Genomic DNA, 17,681 nt, shown 5'->3' on the forward strand with positions numbered 1-17,681 from the left:
TGGGGGTGAGGACCGGGGCTACCTGCATCAAGTCTTCTGTCTTCACCCCAGATATCCAGGAGAGACAGGGTGGGGCCAGTAAGGACAGGAGGTGAGCATGGCTAGGCCTGTGCTGAGCCCTCGCTGGGCTCTCCCTGGCCGTGCCCCTCATTTCCTTATTTCTAAGGAGTAAGCGACAACTGTATCTGCCCATGGGAAGTGGGGCCCTGAACTTAGTGCCATGGGGGAGGGGTTTTAGGTTGTCCTGTTCTTGGCTGGGGACTCCTATTCCACCCCTGCCTGCCTCCTGCCCGAGGCCTTGGTGTTCAGAGGTGGGTGGTAGATGTTAAGGCCCCTCAGGCCTAGCCAGCAGGGAGCTGGGAGAGGCCTTGACCTTGGGGGTGAGCTGGGGGGGGTTCCCAGAACAGCTGTGTCCCTTGCTTCTCAGCCACTGGCTCTGATCCGATTAATCCCATGGCCTCTGCTGTTCCTAGCCAAGTTGGATGTCTCTGTGTCATGTCTGCCCCCGTCCTGGTACTGGGGGAATGCCCTCAGAGGACGGGCCTAACCTCTCTCTTGCCCTGGGCTAGGAGTCAGGACTCCTGGATTCTCTTCTTACTGACTCACAGCACCACCAGAGCCAAACCCTAGCCTATCTGTTTCCCCTTGTATCTTAGGGAAATGGCTTTGTCCTCTCCCCTGGCCTGAGGGGAGTGGATGAAGGGGAAGATGTAAATGGGGGGGGGGGGGCGGCGGCAGGGGATTCAGCTTTGGCTGGGAGTGCCAGGGAGCTGGGAGGACTAAAGAGAAAAGCACTAGGATGGTGGCAATCCCTTAAACCACCCAAGCTCCCGTCTGGCTGATGGCTGAAAAATAGGCAGGGACTGGCTTTCGCTCCCGATCTGGGGCTAGCATAATCCCCAGATCAGAGCTTACCTTGGTCATGAGGGACCCTAAGTCTCTAGCCCTCCAAAGGGGCTTGAGGACTGCCCATTGGATAGTCAGGAGGGGAGGTTCGGACCAGGGTCTGCCCCCCACCTCCCAGCTACATATATCCTGGATGCTCACTGTAGCCTTTTCCAAAGGGCTGAGTGCTCCCACTGGCAGTTCCTGAGGGGCCAGGCCTGGCATCAAGGTCACCCAGCATGTGGGTGTTGGGGTCCTCAATCCTGACTGGAGGGAGCAGGGGCTGGCTGGGCTGGGCTGGGCTGCTGTGGGTGGCCTGAGGCAGCATGATGTGGGGTCCCTGGGCCAGACCAGTTGTGGCCAGGAGGGGAGGGGCTGCCTGTTTGTTGATGCTAGGTCTGGGCCCCAGCCAGGACAAACACAGCCCCGAGGCCTTTCCCCGCCACCTGCCGAATCTCCCAGCCCAGCCTGTGGTGGCAGGACAGCTGGCAGCCGGGATGGGACTCTGAGAGCTGCCGGGCACCTTCTCCCAGGGACCAAAGGGAAGGTCCATCCCTGTAATACAGTGATGGGGACAACCACCTGGAATAGAGAGTTGGGGGAGCTTTCTCTCAGCCCTCCGCCCAGCCCCCACTACCACTCCGCCATCTCCAGAACCTGAGACACAGGCCGCAAGAGACTGCCGGACACATGAAACAGAACTTAGGGTCCCAGGATCACTCAGACTCTTCTTCCGGGGTCTTGGCAGCCCTTTGCTCTCCTCCTGCTTCTTCAGTCATCTCCTCTCAGCCTCCACATAGGCGGCCGCCTCTCACCACGTCACCACCTCCCCCAGCACATCATCCACACAGTGCCCCAAGACTCTTCTCTGACGGTGAGGCCCATCCTCGCCTCCAACCCAGTCCTCCTCAGAGCCCAGCATCGGTACCCACTGACTGCAGGGGCCTGCCTCACACTCAGCTGGCCTCCTGACATCCTCCCAACCGAGTTCTTGTCCCAGTTGGCCTCTGCCCACCCCACCTGGCTGGCCACACATGTTCCTGCCTTTCTCAGAACACACCAGCCTTCCCCTCCCTGGCCCTCGGCCCTCCTGGTTCCCTCACTCTCAGCAGGCTCATACATGTCTTTTGACACTCAAATAGAAGATGCCCCCTGAATATCCTGGCCAGCTCTTCCTGTCCTTCATGTGTCCGTGCCTGCCATCCCACCACACAGCCTCAATGTCTCCAGGTGCTCCCTCTGAGTTGTCTAGACAGGAAAACTCCTGCCTGGTTGGAGGGCATGAATTGGGAAAAGCCTGCGGGCTCGGTTCTGCCAAGGGGAAGAAAGACACACGCCAGGGTCTGGGGAAAGGCCATTAGGATAGAGGAAACAGCCTGGCTACACGAAAACATAAGTACGAGTGTGGGACTAGCACCAGCAGGTAGAAGGCTGTGTACAGGGCCAGGACACTGGCCTAGAGTCGTGTGCAGGGTTTCAAGGCCTCATAGGAGAGGATGGTCCTCACCTCCACGCCCCAGGATTGGGTACCCACACCCGTAGCTCCTGACAATATTCTGCCCACTTTGGCGTCTGGGAGGCTCTTCTTCAAGGACAAGCAGGGGTTTAGTTGGTGTGATACAGGGTGTGGAACCCTGTGAGGGACCCACAGGCAGACAGTCCTCCCCCAGCCTGGGTCCCCAGAGCTGACGACCTGTTGGCTGAGGCCTGCTTCCACACCTCTGGCATGCCCTCCCTCTCTCCCCTGAGATCTGGCCCCCAGCCTCTCTGGCCACTGAAGCGGCTTAATGAGCCCAGGTCACATGGGCTGTGCTACTGCCTGTGGGGAGGGCCCAAGCCCCCAGTGGCCACCCGACCAGGCCCTGACGTCAGCGGCATTACCGTCCACCAGGCTTGTCTAATCTCTGGTCAGTGGCTGGGCCAGGTTATTCCCGCCAGAGCCAGAGCTGAAGGCTGTGAGGGCCCTTGGGGGTACCCTAGGGTTGCAGGTCAGGCAGGGAGGGCGGTGATTAGAGGTGCCCACAGTATATGACCCCTACCTATGGGACTAGGGTGTGGCCACTGTGCTGACTGTGGCCAGCTCTGATCCTCTGCCCTCCACTGTGAATCAGGCATCGAGCACCCATTGATCCTGCTCCTTAGGGTGTAATTACACCAGTGTGGTGAATGGGGCCAAGGAGGCTTTGAGCTAGGAGACTCAGCACCACCCCTCACCCCCACCCTGACCCCAGCATACCTATGGCCATAGGCAGGGCAACTTGGGGCCAGGCTCTGTCTCCCAGTCCATAAGATCCAGGAATACCAATCCCGAACCCTGCAATCAGAACTGTGTGTGGAGGGGGCTTCCTGCAAGGTGAAGTGCAGCCCTTGCCTGGTGTTTGGAATTCTCTTTGCCTCTTGCTCAAGAAGGCTGGGGAGCTCATTACTTTTCTTCCAAGACAAGGTGACTACAGGGAAGTCCCCATTAGCCCACCTCACCTTACACCTTCCTCCCTCCCAAGCCTACCACTTCTAGCTCTTCAAAGCCTCTTATCTGCTGCCTGGCCTCCCACTAAATCCTGAGGTTATTCCCCTGCTCCACCTCACTCCAGTAAACTGCTCAATGAGAGGGTCCGTAGTGGAGATGAGCAGCCAGGCTCAGCCAGGACCAAGACGGCCCAGTGAGGGTCCTGAACCATTGGCCCAAGCCCTATTCCCCCCCTCAGGCATCTGAGCAGCACCAGTGTGGCTGAGCTCTCTAACCCATCCAGTGCTCTACCACCACCCTGTGCTCAGGCCTGGGCACCCTCGCACACCCCTTCTGCCGCTCACTTCAGGCTCAGAGCTTAGCGCTCCACCTGGACATTGAAAATGCTGCCTTCTGCACAGCCCTGGGTATCTGTCTGCCTCCTGGACATCTCACTCAGGTCGCCAAAGGTCTGGAAAACCCAGTCCACTCAACGCTTCTGCAGTCCCAGCTTGATGGGGGCATCACATGCACTTGGTCAATAGCACAGACCCAGAACCCTTGTGGGTGAACCCCATCGCAGATCTTGGTCCCATGGGGTAATGGGGACATAATTCTCTTCCTATGGATCCCACAGCCCCACTGTTCTCCTCCCCCATACCCTCTCACACTGGCCCCCAGGAAAAATGTGTGCCCCTACATACCTCTTTTTTTTTTTTTAAGATTTTATTTATTTATTCATGAGAGACACACAGAGAGAGGCAGAGATACACGCAGAGGGAGAGCAGGCTCCATGCAGGGAGCCCTATGTAGGACTCAATCCTGGGACCCCAGGATCACTCCCTGAGCTGAAGGCAGACGCTTAATCGTTGAGCCACCCAGGCGTCCCTACATACCTGTTTTCATGAAACATTTTAATGACTATTTTTTTCCAGAAAGAGTGGTAAAATATTATTGATGATTTTATTTCCATTAAAGCCAGGAAAAGAAGATTATAAATTAAGATACAGATAAAATAGCTAAGCTTAAAATAATGTTGAGTTTTCATATACCTATTTTGAATTTTTTTTCAACTATTTTAATATTCTCAAAATTTACCATTAAAAATACATAAAAACATATATAGGAGTCAACAGTTTCCTTTTGCTTCAGGCTCCAATATATAGCTCAGCAGAGTTCTCTTGGATCTTGTTTTTATTTACAATTTTGATATTTTGCTCATCATGGGGTGTTTTTTGTTGTTGTTGCAGTCATTCTCTTCTTTCTTTCTTTCTTTCTTTCTTTCTTTCTTTCTTTCTTTCTTTTCTTTCCTTCCTTCTTTCTTTCTCTCTCTCTCTCTTTTTTTTTTTTTTGAGTAGGCTCCACACCTAATATGGGGCTTGAACTTACAACCCCAAGATCAAGAGTCACATGTTCTACCCACTGAGCCAGCCAGACGCCCCTGTAGTAATTTTGAATTTAAAAAGTATTGCATTCATATATTATTTATCTCAATTACTGAACTTTTTGGCACCACCTGAAATTCTGCACCCCAGGTAAGTGCCTCTTTTGCTTCAACCCTGCTATTAGGTTCTAGCTTCAAGGGCTTCGAAGAGAAAGCTCAGGCCCTCAAGCTGGCACTTGGCTCCTGTCCATTGTCTAACCACCCCATGTCCCCTTTGCCTGCTCCTGCCTGTTGAACTATGGCCCACAAGCCTGTGTTTCTGGGCCTTAGACACCCTACTTTCCCTGACAGAACTCCCTCTTGATCCAAAATAATCCCTGTAAATCTTTCCCATGCTCCTTTCCCCTTCAACCTCTCTCCAGAGGCACAGGTTGGTCCCATACCCCCACGAGTTCTCCTGTTACTGGGCCAGGGGCTTCTCCCTGGAAGGGCTGATCTTCCCATTTATGTCCAGCCTAGCGCTGGACACTTCATAAATGCCCATGACTCATGATAATTAACGTTTTTCTCTTCCCACAAGAAAGGACAGCCGGGGCCTGATGCAAAGGTTTATTGCTGAGTCCATGCATCTACCTGAGGGGAGTGTGGATTGTGCTCTGGTCTGGAGAGATGGAAGCCCCTGTCCTCGACTGCAGCATAGGTCTCGGCCCACAGGCAACAGCAAGGACTCAGGGCATGATGAGGAAGTAGGGAGAAGGGATGTAGGGACATGGGCCTCTGTCCCTGACAAAATTCGGGCATGGCCCTCAGTTTTTCATGCCAGGGAATGGGCCCTGATTGGAAAGAGGAGTATGAGAAGTTGCTGGCAGGGACAAGAGGGTTACCTGGGTTTGCTTGTGACCCCATCTGAGGTAGACCCCTCTGGGCCCAACGTGGGCCTCAGTCATGTCCCAAATCCTCTGCCTGGGGCTGATCGATGGAGCTGGACTCTGCCCCCGGCCACCCCTCAGGACAGTTTGACCATTGGTCAGAGCTGGTGTCAACAGTACCCTCCCTCAACAGATCATCCCTTTGGCCGGCTGGCCTAGAGTACTGTGGGTGTGTGTATAGGGGGTGAAGTAGGACATGGATCTGGTGTCCAAGGACAGAGGAGGCAGAGCCTGTGGGGGAAGGGGACAGGTAGTTACGCTGAGCCTGCTATGTGGGGTAGGATCCAGCTTGGGTCTATTCCTGACACCCAGGGGCTCCTAGGCCTGCCCCCTACTAACTAATTCATCTGTGCAGGAGCTACACAGGCCAGAGTGCTTGGACTTTGGACCCCTGAAGCTACTGAGAGGGACAGTCACTGGCCCCTGGATAGGCAGGTGTCAGACTTGCCACATGGAGGTGGTAAGGCTGGACTGAACTGATGGTAAGCAGCAGGTCTGCTTGGAGGAGGAATCCCTGCCTGCCCCGCCCCCCCCTCTTGAAACTGGGAGGGAGGGCTGTTTGCTGAGCCCAGACCCACCAGGTGAGTCATGGGCCCCCTGGGGAGAGAGACCTGCAGGAGATTGGTCAGTTGGGCACTGCTGAGTCACTGTGAGCTCTAGCTGTCCCAAGTCCTGCCTGCTCCTAGCTGGGGCTGGCTGGGGTGGGTCCTGGAGGCCAGTGCAGCCAGGCCGTGAAGGGCAGCAGTGGGGTTGGGGGCACTAGGCTCTGGGAGACACGGGGGAGGGTTGGGGCCTCAAGGCTAGTGGGGCTCAGGGTTTTGGGTCTGTGGCAGGCGGGACCACAGGCTGGGGCTCAGGATTCTGGGGGTGTGTTGGGGGTGCTGATAGGCTCCTGTGGGCTAGGGCTACTAGGTGGCTAGGACTATAGGGTGCCAGGAACAAGCCTGAGTTCAGGCACCTGTGAACAGAAAAAGGAAGCGAGTCAACATCCCTGAGCTCCGAAATAATTGGCCTCCAAAATAATTGGCAGTGGCTTGAGAAACCCTGTGGAGGTGGGCTTGTAAGTGGTGACAACCAGAGGGATCAGTCAAGGTCAAAAGGGATTGGGTGGGTGGGACTTGTGCACCTGGAGGGGGTAGGGCCTGAGGGCAGTGGAGTGGAGCCTGAGGGTCCAGGGTAGGGGCCTGGAAGTTGGGGGCCAGCATCAGGCAGTGGAATGCGTCCAGAGAGTTGGGGCAGGACCTGCAGTGGGGTCTTCCCTAGTGGGGTGGGGTGGGGAGCTGGGGACGGGGCGAGAGGTATTGAGACCAAAGGGCAAGCCAGAAGAGCATCCCAGCCCGCGAGGATCCCACCTCAGAAGAGGCCGCAGTCTTTGAGGTTCTCCTTGATGATGATATCGGTGACGGCATCGAAGACAAATTTGACGTTCTGTGTGTCTGTAGCACAAGTCATATGGGAATAGATCTCCTTCACGTCGCGTCGCATGTTGAGCTCGAGGAACTGCACCTTGATGTAGTTGCCCGCGTCCTCGTACGTGTTGGGCCCTGGCAGGGAAAGAGGGGTGCTCTCATTCGGGGTCCCAGGTCCTTCCCGTGGCGAGAGAAGCGCAGGCCCAGATAACGGGTTTGGGGCGCCGCCTGGCGGCCAGGCCGCGGCGGGGGGGGGGTGGTTCTCACCGTCGTAATCGGGGAAGCAGATGCTGAGATGCGCCTTTTTTATCTTCTCGGAGAAAACGTCCTTCTTATTGAGGAAGAGCACAATGGACGTGGTGGCGAAGTAGCGGTGGTTGCAGATGCTGTTGAACAGGTGCAGGCTCTCGTGCATGCGGTTCTGAGGAGGGCAGAAGCTGTCGGGTGGGGGGCACGGGCAGCCGTCCCTGCGCCGAGGCCCACAGGCTCCGGGGCGCCCGGGGCCATCCGGCTCAGGCAGCCCCAAGTCCGCTTCCCCCACGGCCCCCCTCAGCGTGGCTGCTGGCCGTCCTGTGTCCTCATTCGGGCTGTTCTGGGACGAATGTCCGCTCTCGCCCCCCACCCCCCCCGCAGGACTGTCTCCGGCTTTCCCCTTAAGCACTCAGGCCCTCCTTGGCACCCACCACTTCGTCGTCCTCCACCAGCACCATGTCGTAGGCGCTCAGGGCCGCGATGAAGATGATGCAGGTCACACCCTCGAAGCAGTGGATCCACTTCTTGCGCTCTGAGCGCTGCCCGCCCACATCGAACATCCTGGGGGGGGGGCAGTTGAGGCCTGAACCCGCGCAGGGAGCCCCTGGACGCCCCACAAGCATCCCCTTGCCTCCTAATGCTGGCTGGGATGGGGGGAACCCTCAGAGGGGCCTGCCCTGAGAAGGGCCCGGGCCTTTCTCCCTGCGGGGTATCAGAGAAGGGGCAGGCCCCCTAGGGAGGGGCCTCCGGGTCTGCTGGGGCCTCGGGGCGCCGCCCCAGCAGCCGGGCCACAGAGGAAGGGCGAGGGCGAGGGCGGGCGCGGGTCGTACCGGAAGTTGAGGTCCTTGAAGGAGAACTGGGTCTCAATGATGCCAGTGGTCTTGACACGCGAGCGCAGCACGTCCTGCTCAGTGGGCACGTAGCCCGGGGTGACCAGGCGCTCCAGGTCCGAGAGGTAGCTGCGGGGGACCGCGGGGTGTGGGTGGGGGGGGAGCGGCGCCTGGGACCCCGCCCGCACCCCCGCGCCCCGCCTGCGCTCTCACTAGCCCGCGGAGTCGTTGAGCTGGTACTCAGAGGCGCGTTCGAAACAGGCCTGGATACCCGAGTCCTTCCACAGCCGCTGGATGATGTCCGACATCTCCTTGGGCATCGTGCCCTCTTCGATGGTGTCTGCCATGTGCATCAGCTTCCGGGCATCGTCCTGAGGGCAGGGTGGGAATTGGTGGTGACCGTGGCCCTGAGCCGGGTCTCGCGCCTCGAGTCCCCAGAGGCCCTGCTCAATCAGCCTCCCTGCACACCTGGCGGGCAGAGTCTCCGTACTGGATGTTGAGTGTGGTCATGGCGCGCACGATGGCAAGGATGGACTGCAGCGTGTTGCCGTAGATGATGGCGATGAACTCGAGGCACTCTTCCAGCGAGTACCCATCCTGGTGGATAATCCTGCGGCCAGGGTGAGCCGGGTCAGGGCCAAGGGGACTGGTGGGGAAGGACAGGCCCGGAGCGCGTCCCCCCCCTCAGGGACCTCAGAAAGGGCAAAGGCACTCACTTCATCTGCTTGACGATGGTGCTCTTCCCGGACTCCCCCGCACCTGGAAGGGAAGGCCTGCCTCAGAGCTGAGCTGGCTGCACCTTCCCACAACCTCCCCCTACCCCTCACCCTGCAACCAGGCCCGGAAAATGGGGACAGGCCACCGGACTCAAGGCAGGTACCAGTCCAACCCCCAGTTCCACCTGTTCCCGACTCCCCCCAAGCAAGGTCCTGGCACCCTGGAAGAAAAACGTTCTTCGTAAATGCCAGGAGTGACAGAGGGGGCTGGCGAGGGCAATCAACGACCTCGACCTCGTCTGTGTTGGGGAGCCTCCAAGCCCCCTGATATTTGCATTCTTGATTAGTCTGAAACCAAAATAAAGAAAACCTGGAGCGCCACGTCGTGGAGGGTTCTGGTACTGCACTCAGGGGATTATTAGAGCCGGGTCACCCTCTGCTTTTCACCTGGTGCAGGGAGGAGGAGTGCCTCCAAGAGGCTCAGAGGGAATTTACGCCTTTGAGTGGGGGAGAAGACAGAGCCGACAGCCCCTCTGAGCTTGCCTTCGCGAGGGCTTTGGGCACAGTTAATGAGATTTCTGGCTTAGCCTCTGTCTTCCCTGGGGTGCTCTGGCTTGGTCCCTCTGCCCAATATCTTGATGCCTGACTGGATCCTGGAGAACCTGGGTGGAACCTGCACCGCCCCATCAAAGCAGCTCCTTCTTCCACTTGTAGGGAGCTAGTGGCCTGGAGACATTGCACCTCTCCTCACCCTCCATGGGACTAGGGACAGTGTTTTTTCTATTTTCCACTGGGCCTTGTTACCTCTAAAAAGGGACACCCTCTTAGGTCGGCCAACAACAAAGCTCTGGAATCTAAGGGCCATTGTCTGTGGATGTCCTAGAGGATGCCCACTCCCAGGAGGACTGTTATCTTCTTCTTCTAAGGAAGCAGCCCTATTGTAACACTCCCAAGGAAGCCTCTGGTTTCTGATCCCTGCCCAGCAGGACTTCTCCAGAGGGGGGAATGTCTGAGGCAGGGCTCTCTGGAGACGGGTTCTATGGGGTACCCAGCGCTGGGGAGTCAGGGTATTGCATATCAGGACCAGGGCTCCCACTGGGTTCCCTGATCTGTCTTAGGGTCATTCTGCTTCCCAAGTCACCCATGTTTCACAGGAGGGCTACCTGCCTGTCCCCTTCTCTACCCCCCAGCCGCTCACCTAGTGGCAGTGGCCCCACCTGGACCCACACCCATACCCAAAAGCAGCAGTTTCACAGTTCGAGCATCCTTCTCAGCATCTTCTTTTAGCTTCTTTTCCAGCTCCCTTGAGTGCTTCTCCTCAGCGCTGGCCCCAGCCCCCATGGTCCCAGCAGCAGGTGAACAGGGTGGTTATTTGGTTCTTCTAGATGGAGAGGATCCCCAGAGCTGGGCTCAGGCTGGCCTCAGGTCTCCCAACACCCTTCTGACTCCAGGACTGGCAATCAACTGGCTTTCCACAGACCTGTGCACCCCCTGGTAGGGCTGCTTAGTAGGATTTGGGGGCCAGGAGTTCCCAAGAGCCAATGAGAGACAAGGACAGGTGAATCCAGCTCAGCCCCCAGCCCTTCTAATCAGGCTGGCATGGCCCCAATCCCTCAAGTGCTGACTCTACACCCCTCTCTATGAGCCCCAACCCTCTGGGAGATACTCTGGAAACAGTCTAGCCCCTGCACCACAGCTCAGTAGGGTCCAGGCTTAGAAAGGGGCAAATAGGACCCTGACCCCCTAGAGTCAGGGCAGTAGGGGTGGGGCTGGGTAGCAGAGAGTAGAGGGACAGGCAAGCATGGAGCACCTACCCCTGCCCAGCCCTGGACTCCTTATTTTGTAAGCTCATACAAGCCCTGGTGGATGGGTGCCCACATCATCAGCCCCATTTTACTGATGAGGAAGTAGAGGCTCACACAGAAGGAAGTGTTTGAGAAGGGCTGGGTGACTCTGGATCAGGGTTCCATACTCTGAGAGAGTCAAGAAGGAAGGGAGGACATTGTGTTTGACTTGTACTGAGGGCTGGATCCGACCTGAGCAGGGCCTCTACACACCTCGATTCAGCAGGCTTGGGGAGGGGACCTGCATGTCTGCTACACACATGTGCCTGTGTGTGTGTGTGTGTGTGTGTCTCCTTTGCTGGCATCAACCACAGTGATATGATATGCTTGTCCATGTGTATACTCACATGTACAGATGTGCCTGCGTGTCTGTTTTGTGAGTGCATGTGTGCACATGTGTAGACACACTTTTGTTAATTTTTCTCCATGTGCTTGTATGTGTACTTTGCTTATGTGGTAACATGTGCACCGAGGTATTTGTGTCTGGGTGTATAAATGCATGTACATGAGCCATGCATGCGTTAGTGTGCATGTGCCTGTGCATGTGAGCATGTGCCTGTGAGGGTATGCATTTATGCACGTGTATGCTTGTATATGTGCATACTTGCTGTGCCTCTGCCTATGTATACATGTATACCTGAGGGCAACAAAGTCTCTAATGTGCAGAGATGGCCTGGCTCTTCCAGAGAATATTTTGCAGGCCTGTGGTCAGATGGGGAAAATGAGTCCTAGAGCAGGTTTCCAGGGGCACGGGGGAGTGGGACTCATTTCCTGTTCTACTCCTGATCTGTTCCCTGTGGGTGCTCTGAGACCTGCCTAAGGGCATCTGTAGGGCATGCCTGCCTCAGCTTAGGGGGTGTAGAGTCTGTGTATAGGTCCAGATGGGACAAGGAGTTACTGCTGGGTGGAAGTTGTTCAGTTAAGCCTGAAGTGTCGAGTTCCCAGGCTCTGGATATTTCCCACTTCCTGTAGGAAGCCCCAAACCCTGGGCTCTCAAGTTTCCCTTCAGAGTCTTCTGGTTGGACTCCTCCTGGAAACCCAAAGCCTTTTAGTACTCAACTCTGTTGCAGACCCAAGAGACCACAACGGGGTGCCAGGGCCTCAGATCTTCAGTTTTGGAGACTGTCCCTAACCAGTGGGAAATGGATACTGGCCTCTGGGCAGAGGCTGGTGTCTTCAGGTCTACCCTGTTGGGTGGGGTCTGGTAAGGAACCACCAAAAGCAACAGATCTGCACCACTTTTAGCTTCCAGGTTCCACCCATCCCCCACCTCCCACACTGGAAGTGGGCCCTGAGGGTGGGGGTGGTTCTGCAGCCCCTATGGATATGGGGCCATGCAGAAGCCCAGGTTTGTTACATGAAGGCAAATCTGGTTTCTGTTGTATTTTAAAATGGGCCATACACGGTCCCCCAGTGCCCACCTGGCTCTTCCTGCCAGCCAGGTATGGCCTTAAGTCCTCCTGGATCCACAGGCCTCCCCAGCTCTTAGCTTCCTCTACCAGGGCTTGACTCATTAAATTGAACCAGGGCCCCCAGCCCCACTCTCTCCTCTCTCTCTTCCAGCAGCACCCCACCTGTCCTGGCCTTCACCGCCTCTGGACATCTGCTCACACCAGTCCCCCTGTTGAGAGCCCACTGGAAGGAAGCAGGAAAGATGAGAATGTTGTCAATTTTCAGGGTAGGGGCAGCCTGACTGTGAGGGCTATAGCTTTGTCTGGCCAATACTGAGCCCTTAGCACCCAGTGCAAAGCCCACCGCAAGGCCAGGTGAGAAACCAGTGATCAAACCTGTGAATGAGCGAGTGGAAGCTGAGCTTGTGGGAGCTGTGGGGGTGATGGCCAGGCCACATCAAGGGAGTAGCAGTTAGGCCACAATCTGCGCAGAGGCTGAATCCCCATCCTCCCTCCCCTGCCAAGGAGAAAAGCCAAAGTCCAGTCCCAGAGCCAGTGTTTATTAGCAAGATGGAACCCAAGGGAGGCTGTGGCCTGGGCAGCTGAGGGCCGCCGGGAGCCCCTCCCACCTACCCCCAAAGCCCCCCAGAGCTATTTACACCCATCATCTGAAGTGGTGGGCAGAAGGGAGCCCTGGGGGGGGGGGCTAAAGGCCCCAGGCCTCTACCATGGCCCCCTCTTCCCTCAGCCCTGCCTGCACCTGCCCCTCTACTATTCTCCCAGCCCCCAAGTCACAGTGGCCCAGAAAAAGCGAAGAGGAGGTAGAGTGGCCAGGCAGGGAGGGAAAGAGGGGCTGGAAGTGTGCCCCAGCCAGGCAGGGCTCCTTTGCTCCTGTCCCCAATAAATAGAGAATAAATACCCGGGAGGGGGCTGGCCTTGACTGAGTGCCCCCTCCCAGGCAGGGCCGGCCTCCTGTGACGGCCCCTTCTTCCCTTCTCTGAGTGCATCTGAGCCCCCCACCCCCACTCCCCGTCTCCAAAGCAGTCCTCGCGTCCATGTCTGTGCCAGCGGCACAGCCTGATAGCACACGTTGGCAAAGGTACGCAGTCCGTGCCCTGTCCAGGTAGAGCCTGCTCCCTCCCTGTGTCCTGTAGATTCCGGTGGTGGCTGTCAAGCAGGTGGACTCCCAGCTGAGTCTGGGGACTGTGTGGTCCTGGCCTGGCCCTGCCAACTGGCTGGGCTTGGTTCGGCGGGCTCTGTCTTCTGCGGTCTCTGACCAGTGTGGGTCTAAGTTTTGGACCTTGCTGCCGCTGAGGCAGGCTATATACAACCCACCAATAAATACTGTCTTTGCAGGGGCAGGGTGTGTATAGAATATAGATATTTTATATATATATACATATATATATATATATATATCTTTTATATTAAAAGGGACAGGCCTAGGCTGGCCCATTGCAGGGCTCAGACTGCTGGCCTCATGTGTCCGGCGGGTGGTGGCGGCGGTTCCGGGGCTTTTTCTGGTCCTGGGGTTCAGGAGGCCTGGGCGCCCCTGGGGCCTCCCTGGGGCTTGGGGGCACGTGGCGCCAATAGCCCTGGCAGTACTGGTGGATGAGGCCCACTTCTGGCTGGGCCAGCAGCTGGGCCAGCTCCTGGTAAGGGGGTGTGGGGGGGCCCGCGCCAGGGAGTGGTGGCAGGGCGCTCACAGCTGGCGGGGGGAAGAGGGCAGCGTGGACGGCGTCCCGACCCAGGACGTGCAGCTGTACCCGCGTGACAACGTGCTTGAAGTTGTTTTCGGTGGCAGTGCAGGAGTAGAGGCCACGGTCACCAGGCTGCAGGGCGCGGAGCAGCAAGCCCTGCTCTGTGCGCAGGAAGCGGTCCTCTGCACGGATCTGCAGGGGCAGGGAGCCAGGGCTCAGGCAGGGCTTGTGTGCCCACCTGCTGCCCAGCCAGCTCCCAGAGCAAACCACCTCAGTGGCCATATAAGGGGCTCATGTGGAATTTCCACAAAGAAAAACCCACAGTAAGTTTCCACATAGCATCTGAATAAGGCATCCGTACACATTTCCATTTCAGGAGGAGTGATTTTGAGGGGATTCTGGACAATTAGAGAATTTTGGAGCAATCGCACAGAATTTCTTTTTAATGGGGAATACCCAACTGAGGTATCCTTATAGAATCTCCAGGAAGATTCTATCTTAAGGAGGGGTGTCTGGAACACATTTCCATAAAATGAGAGCTACTCCACAGAATTTCCACATCCTGGAACCCCACCGCATGGTATTTCCATACAACGAGGTATACCTCCAATGGAGTACACGTATGAGCTTTTCATGGAAAAAGGCATGCTTATAAGGGGTTTCCATGTAATATGGAAACCCTAGACTTTCCACAAAACTGGACCCACTTCAGGAAGGGAACTTAGGGGATGCCTGGGTGGCTCAGCGGTTGGGCGCCTGCCTTCGGCTCAGGTCGTGATCACGGGATCTGGGATCGAGTCCCACGTGGGGCTTCCTGTGAGGAGCCTGCTTCCCCCTCTGCCTATATCTCTGCCCCTCTCTGTGTGTCTTGAGAGACCATGAATAAATAAATATATATATATATATATTTTTTTTTTTTTAAAAGGAAGGGAACTTAGAAAGGCTTTCTTAGAATGGGGCTGCCCCAGATTGGCTCCTTTACCACATTTCACCCACATGGAATTTCTACTGCACGGGGGACTCCCACATCCACGGTGAGGACTATAGGGTACAGGAAATCACCTCACGGCGCCGGTCACTGGGATCTCGCTGAAACAGCCACTTAACAGTGGCCTGGGGTGAGCGAGGCTGGCATTCAAGGAAGGCCGCACTACCTGCCACACCGTACTGCACAGACTCCACAGTATTCTTGTTGGCTGTAGAACAAGAGGGCGCAGCATGAAAGCAGCATTGCCTCTGGGCAGACTGCAAGCTGGCAAAGGGCAAGTGCCAAGGGGCCCATATAGGGAACCCACCCTGGAAAAAGGCAGGGCTGTACTATCGGGCATCCACTCCTTCCTTGAGTGGGTGGCTAGGGACATCCCATCTCCCAAATTACAAGCTCCCTCATTCTGTGAGAGTCCTTCCAGTGGGGGGCCCTGGGAGCAGCTCCAGAGCTGCACAGCTCTACGCACTATGAGGGGTGCCCAGTGGTGACGCACAACATACTCACCATTGGAGTTGAACCCGCGGCACTGCCTGATGGGGTTCCCATGCCGGACATCCTGCCGGCGGCTCCGCCTAGATGAGGAGAGCTCCTGAACAAGTATTTTGGAGGAAGCTTGCCCACCTCTAGGTCCCTGTACCTCCAACACTCCAAAGGAGTCTTGTCCATCACCCCCAGGGTAATATCACATCCACCACCAAACCCCCAGGACAGGACCCTCAGTCTGGTGGTTAAAATTCCAAGGATCTGGGGTGGGGGTGGGGTCCACACCTCTTGGAAGATGCTGTGTAGCGGGAACAGGCCTGGCCATCCCAGGCACAGTAGGGGTCCCGGGCGAGGCAGCAGTCGGCACAGGCAGCCCCATATGCCTGGCAGCGGTGCAGGCTCAGGTGTGTGACACCCACGGCTGAGGCCACGTACAGTTGTTGCTGAGGGCAGGGGGAGGGGCTGGTCAGTTCCTTCCCCATGGCCAGCGCCCGTCGGCAGCCTGTTGGGCTCCTTCCCTTCCTGTTCCATGCCTCAGTTCCCCCATCCCTATACCAAGGGCATGACCCCAAGGGAGAACAGCCCACCTCACCAAAACTCACCCTCTTGGAAGAGATGGTCATGGTCTTAACAGGTGCTGGGTCCTAGAATAAGACAGGAATAGCTTGGGGACTGGGGACTCCTTCCCTGCCCTGATCTAGAGGTATGAGGTCCAAGGTAAGGGGCTGGTACTAAGGAGGGCCAGGGTGAATAGGACTGGGCATCATACCCACCTTGAAGACCTCTACCTCCTCCAGCATGAGCTCCTCCATTTCCTGGTCATCCTTGGGCAGCACGATGACTTTCTGTACTGTCCCGCGGTCTGGAACGGGCCGGGCAGGGCCTCAGTGGGGCTGAGGACGCTGGGGAAGGGGTACCAGCCTCAGCCCCTTCCCCCACCAGGCCCCGACCCCCCAAGGGCAGTGGAGCAGGACAGGTCCAACCTGTACCAAGGTTGAAGAATGTCCCCCAGATGAAGGGGCCCAGGATAAGGGATCAGGGGTGGGTGGGGAGGATGTCATGGCTGGGGTCTGCCCCTCCCACCCCAGACCCTCATTTTGGGACTACTGAGAATAGGATGCTGGAGGTATTCCTGTGTTGAGGGACTGGATCTGTGGTGCACGTGTCACGAGAACACGTATGTCAGTATTTGGACCCACGGATCCTGGAGGTGTCTACCACCTGTTCCCTCTTTCTTGACCACACATGGGTTCCCAGGTGCCCAGTGGCTCTGCTCTCCCAGCCCCCAAGAGCTGGGGATGGTGATGGGGTTTCCCCATCCCTTGTCTCAGTTATCCTGGCTCCAAAGGATGAAGGTAGCAGAGTTGAAGCAGGGTAGGTCCCCACCCCCTGGATCAGCACCCTCCACCCAATGGGCCCAGCGTGGGAGGGTCTGGGAGCAGCAGTGGGTACCTGTGCCCAGGAAAAGCACCTCATAGCGCCCGTCGGCTGCATCCACCTGGTCCACAGCGACGGTGGTGAGCCTATAGGGAGCGCCTGTGCGGACGACCAGGGGCCGCCTCTGCAGAGGGTACACGGCCTGGTACATGAGCGGGTGGCTGCGCATGAAGTTAATCACTTCATCAGGGTAGTCCTTGGTGGACTTCATGGATGGTGTGAAGGTTCCTCCAGGGCACTGCAGGCACGTGATGAGCGTCAGGCCCACCTGGCGCTTGCTGAACCCCTTAGCTTCAGGAGCGGCCTCTCCTTTGTCCGTCCCCATCACATCCATTGGCTCTGCTCCTCAGAACCCCCATCCGGGCTTCTCCCCCTCACCCAACCTATTTGCAGATGCTGTTCCAGCCGAGGTCCCAAGGTCCTACATAGCCAGATCCCACAGCCACTCCCTGGCCTCACTGCCAGGGCCTTGGGTGGCATTAGGCAGAGCTGACTACTCCCTTTTCATGTCCTCATCTCCCACCCTGTTGTCTCCTTCCTCTAATCTGCCCCCTATACCCACTACCCCCCTGCTCAAGGGACTACGGCCCCAAGTTCTCTTCATACCCTCAGGTGCCGTGCCCTTTCCTGGTGCCTTTCCCTCTGCCTGCCCTGCACCTCTGCCAGCCCAACTCCAGGCCATCCTTCCAGCTTCCAAGTTCACCTTCGGGGGAAGACTTCGCTGGCCTAGGCTGAGACCAGTTCCCCCATCCCAGCCCGGACAACAAGGAGCCCAAACGGATCCCATTGTTCTGCTTCGATTGCTGTAGGGGCCCGCACTACACCAAGAGCAAGTGAGTCGCCTCCTACCACCATGGAGGTCCTGCAGGCCAGACCTTGCCTGCCATCACCTCTCTGGCTACAGTTAGCTAGCTACAGTGCCTCCAACCTGCCCTCCAGCTTTGTCTTGATTCCCAAGCAGCACCCTCACCCCACCCCCAAGCAGCC

The 17,681-nt window shown here is 57.1% G+C and overlaps 2 protein-coding genes and 1 long non-coding RNA gene across 7 annotated transcripts in view; 1 reads left to right on the plus strand and 2 right to left on the minus strand.

The window, feature by feature from the left end:
* The first annotated feature begins 5,827 nt into the window (after positions 1-5,827).
* On the plus strand, positions 5,828-7,823 carry LOC129521553 (uncharacterized). 3 transcript variants are annotated; one of them, XR_008666832.1, is made up of 5 exons: positions 5,828-5,894; positions 6,000-6,704; positions 7,087-7,174; positions 7,374-7,450; positions 7,687-7,823. It is a non-coding gene; the product is annotated as an uncharacterized LOC129521553 (long non-coding RNA). The 3 variants fall into 3 exon arrangements; XR_008666831.1 differs by lacking the exon at positions 5,828-5,894 and having other exon boundaries at positions 6,002-6,126; XR_008666830.1 differs by lacking the exon at positions 5,828-5,894 and having other exon boundaries at positions 6,088-6,225.
* GNAT1 (G protein subunit alpha transducin 1) lies at positions 6,526-10,192 on the minus strand. 2 transcript variants are annotated; one of them, XM_055343132.1, is made up of 8 exons: positions 8,852-8,980; positions 8,604-8,745; positions 8,349-8,506; positions 8,136-8,264; positions 7,737-7,866; positions 7,321-7,474; positions 6,997-7,188; positions 6,526-6,602 (listed from the first exon to the last, which is right to left on the minus strand). In XM_055343132.1, the coding sequence occupies exons 1-7, from the start codon at positions 8,854-8,856 to the stop codon at positions 6,998-7,000; spliced, it is 909 nt and encodes a 302-aa protein (XP_055199107.1). In that variant the 5' UTR covers positions 8,857-8,980; the 3' UTR covers positions 6,526-6,602; position 6,997. The 2 variants fall into 2 exon arrangements, with proteins under 2 accessions (XP_055199107.1, XP_055199108.1); XM_055343133.1 differs by lacking the exon at positions 6,526-6,602 and adding an exon at positions 10,087-10,192 and having other exon boundaries at positions 6,711-7,188; positions 8,852-8,894.
* A 2,433-nt stretch (positions 10,193-12,625) lies between these two features.
* Positions 12,626-17,681, minus strand: part of SEMA3F (semaphorin 3F) — a 29,776-nt gene continuing 24,720 nt past the window's right edge. For both annotated transcript variants that reach the window (XM_055343131.1, XM_055343130.1), the window contains 7 exons: positions 16,710-16,932; positions 16,031-16,119; positions 15,860-15,901; positions 15,543-15,700; positions 15,279-15,346; positions 14,849-14,982; positions 12,626-13,978 (listed from right to left, as the gene is read on the minus strand). In XM_055343131.1, coding sequence (XP_055199106.1) covers positions 13,565-13,978; positions 14,849-14,982; positions 15,279-15,346; positions 15,543-15,700; positions 15,860-15,901; positions 16,031-16,119; positions 16,710-16,932 — 1,128 coding nt within the window. In that variant the 3' untranslated portion in view covers positions 12,626-13,564. The remainder of the gene's footprint in view (positions 13,979-14,848; positions 14,983-15,278; positions 15,347-15,542; positions 15,701-15,859; positions 15,902-16,030; positions 16,120-16,709; positions 16,933-17,681) is intronic.

This window comes from Nyctereutes procyonoides, unplaced genomic scaffold (assembly GCF_905146905.1).
Source record: "Nyctereutes procyonoides isolate TBG_1078 unplaced genomic scaffold, NYPRO_anot_genome, whole genome shotgun sequence".
Classification (NCBI taxonomy): Eukaryota; Metazoa; Chordata; class Mammalia; order Carnivora; family Canidae; genus Nyctereutes; species Nyctereutes procyonoides.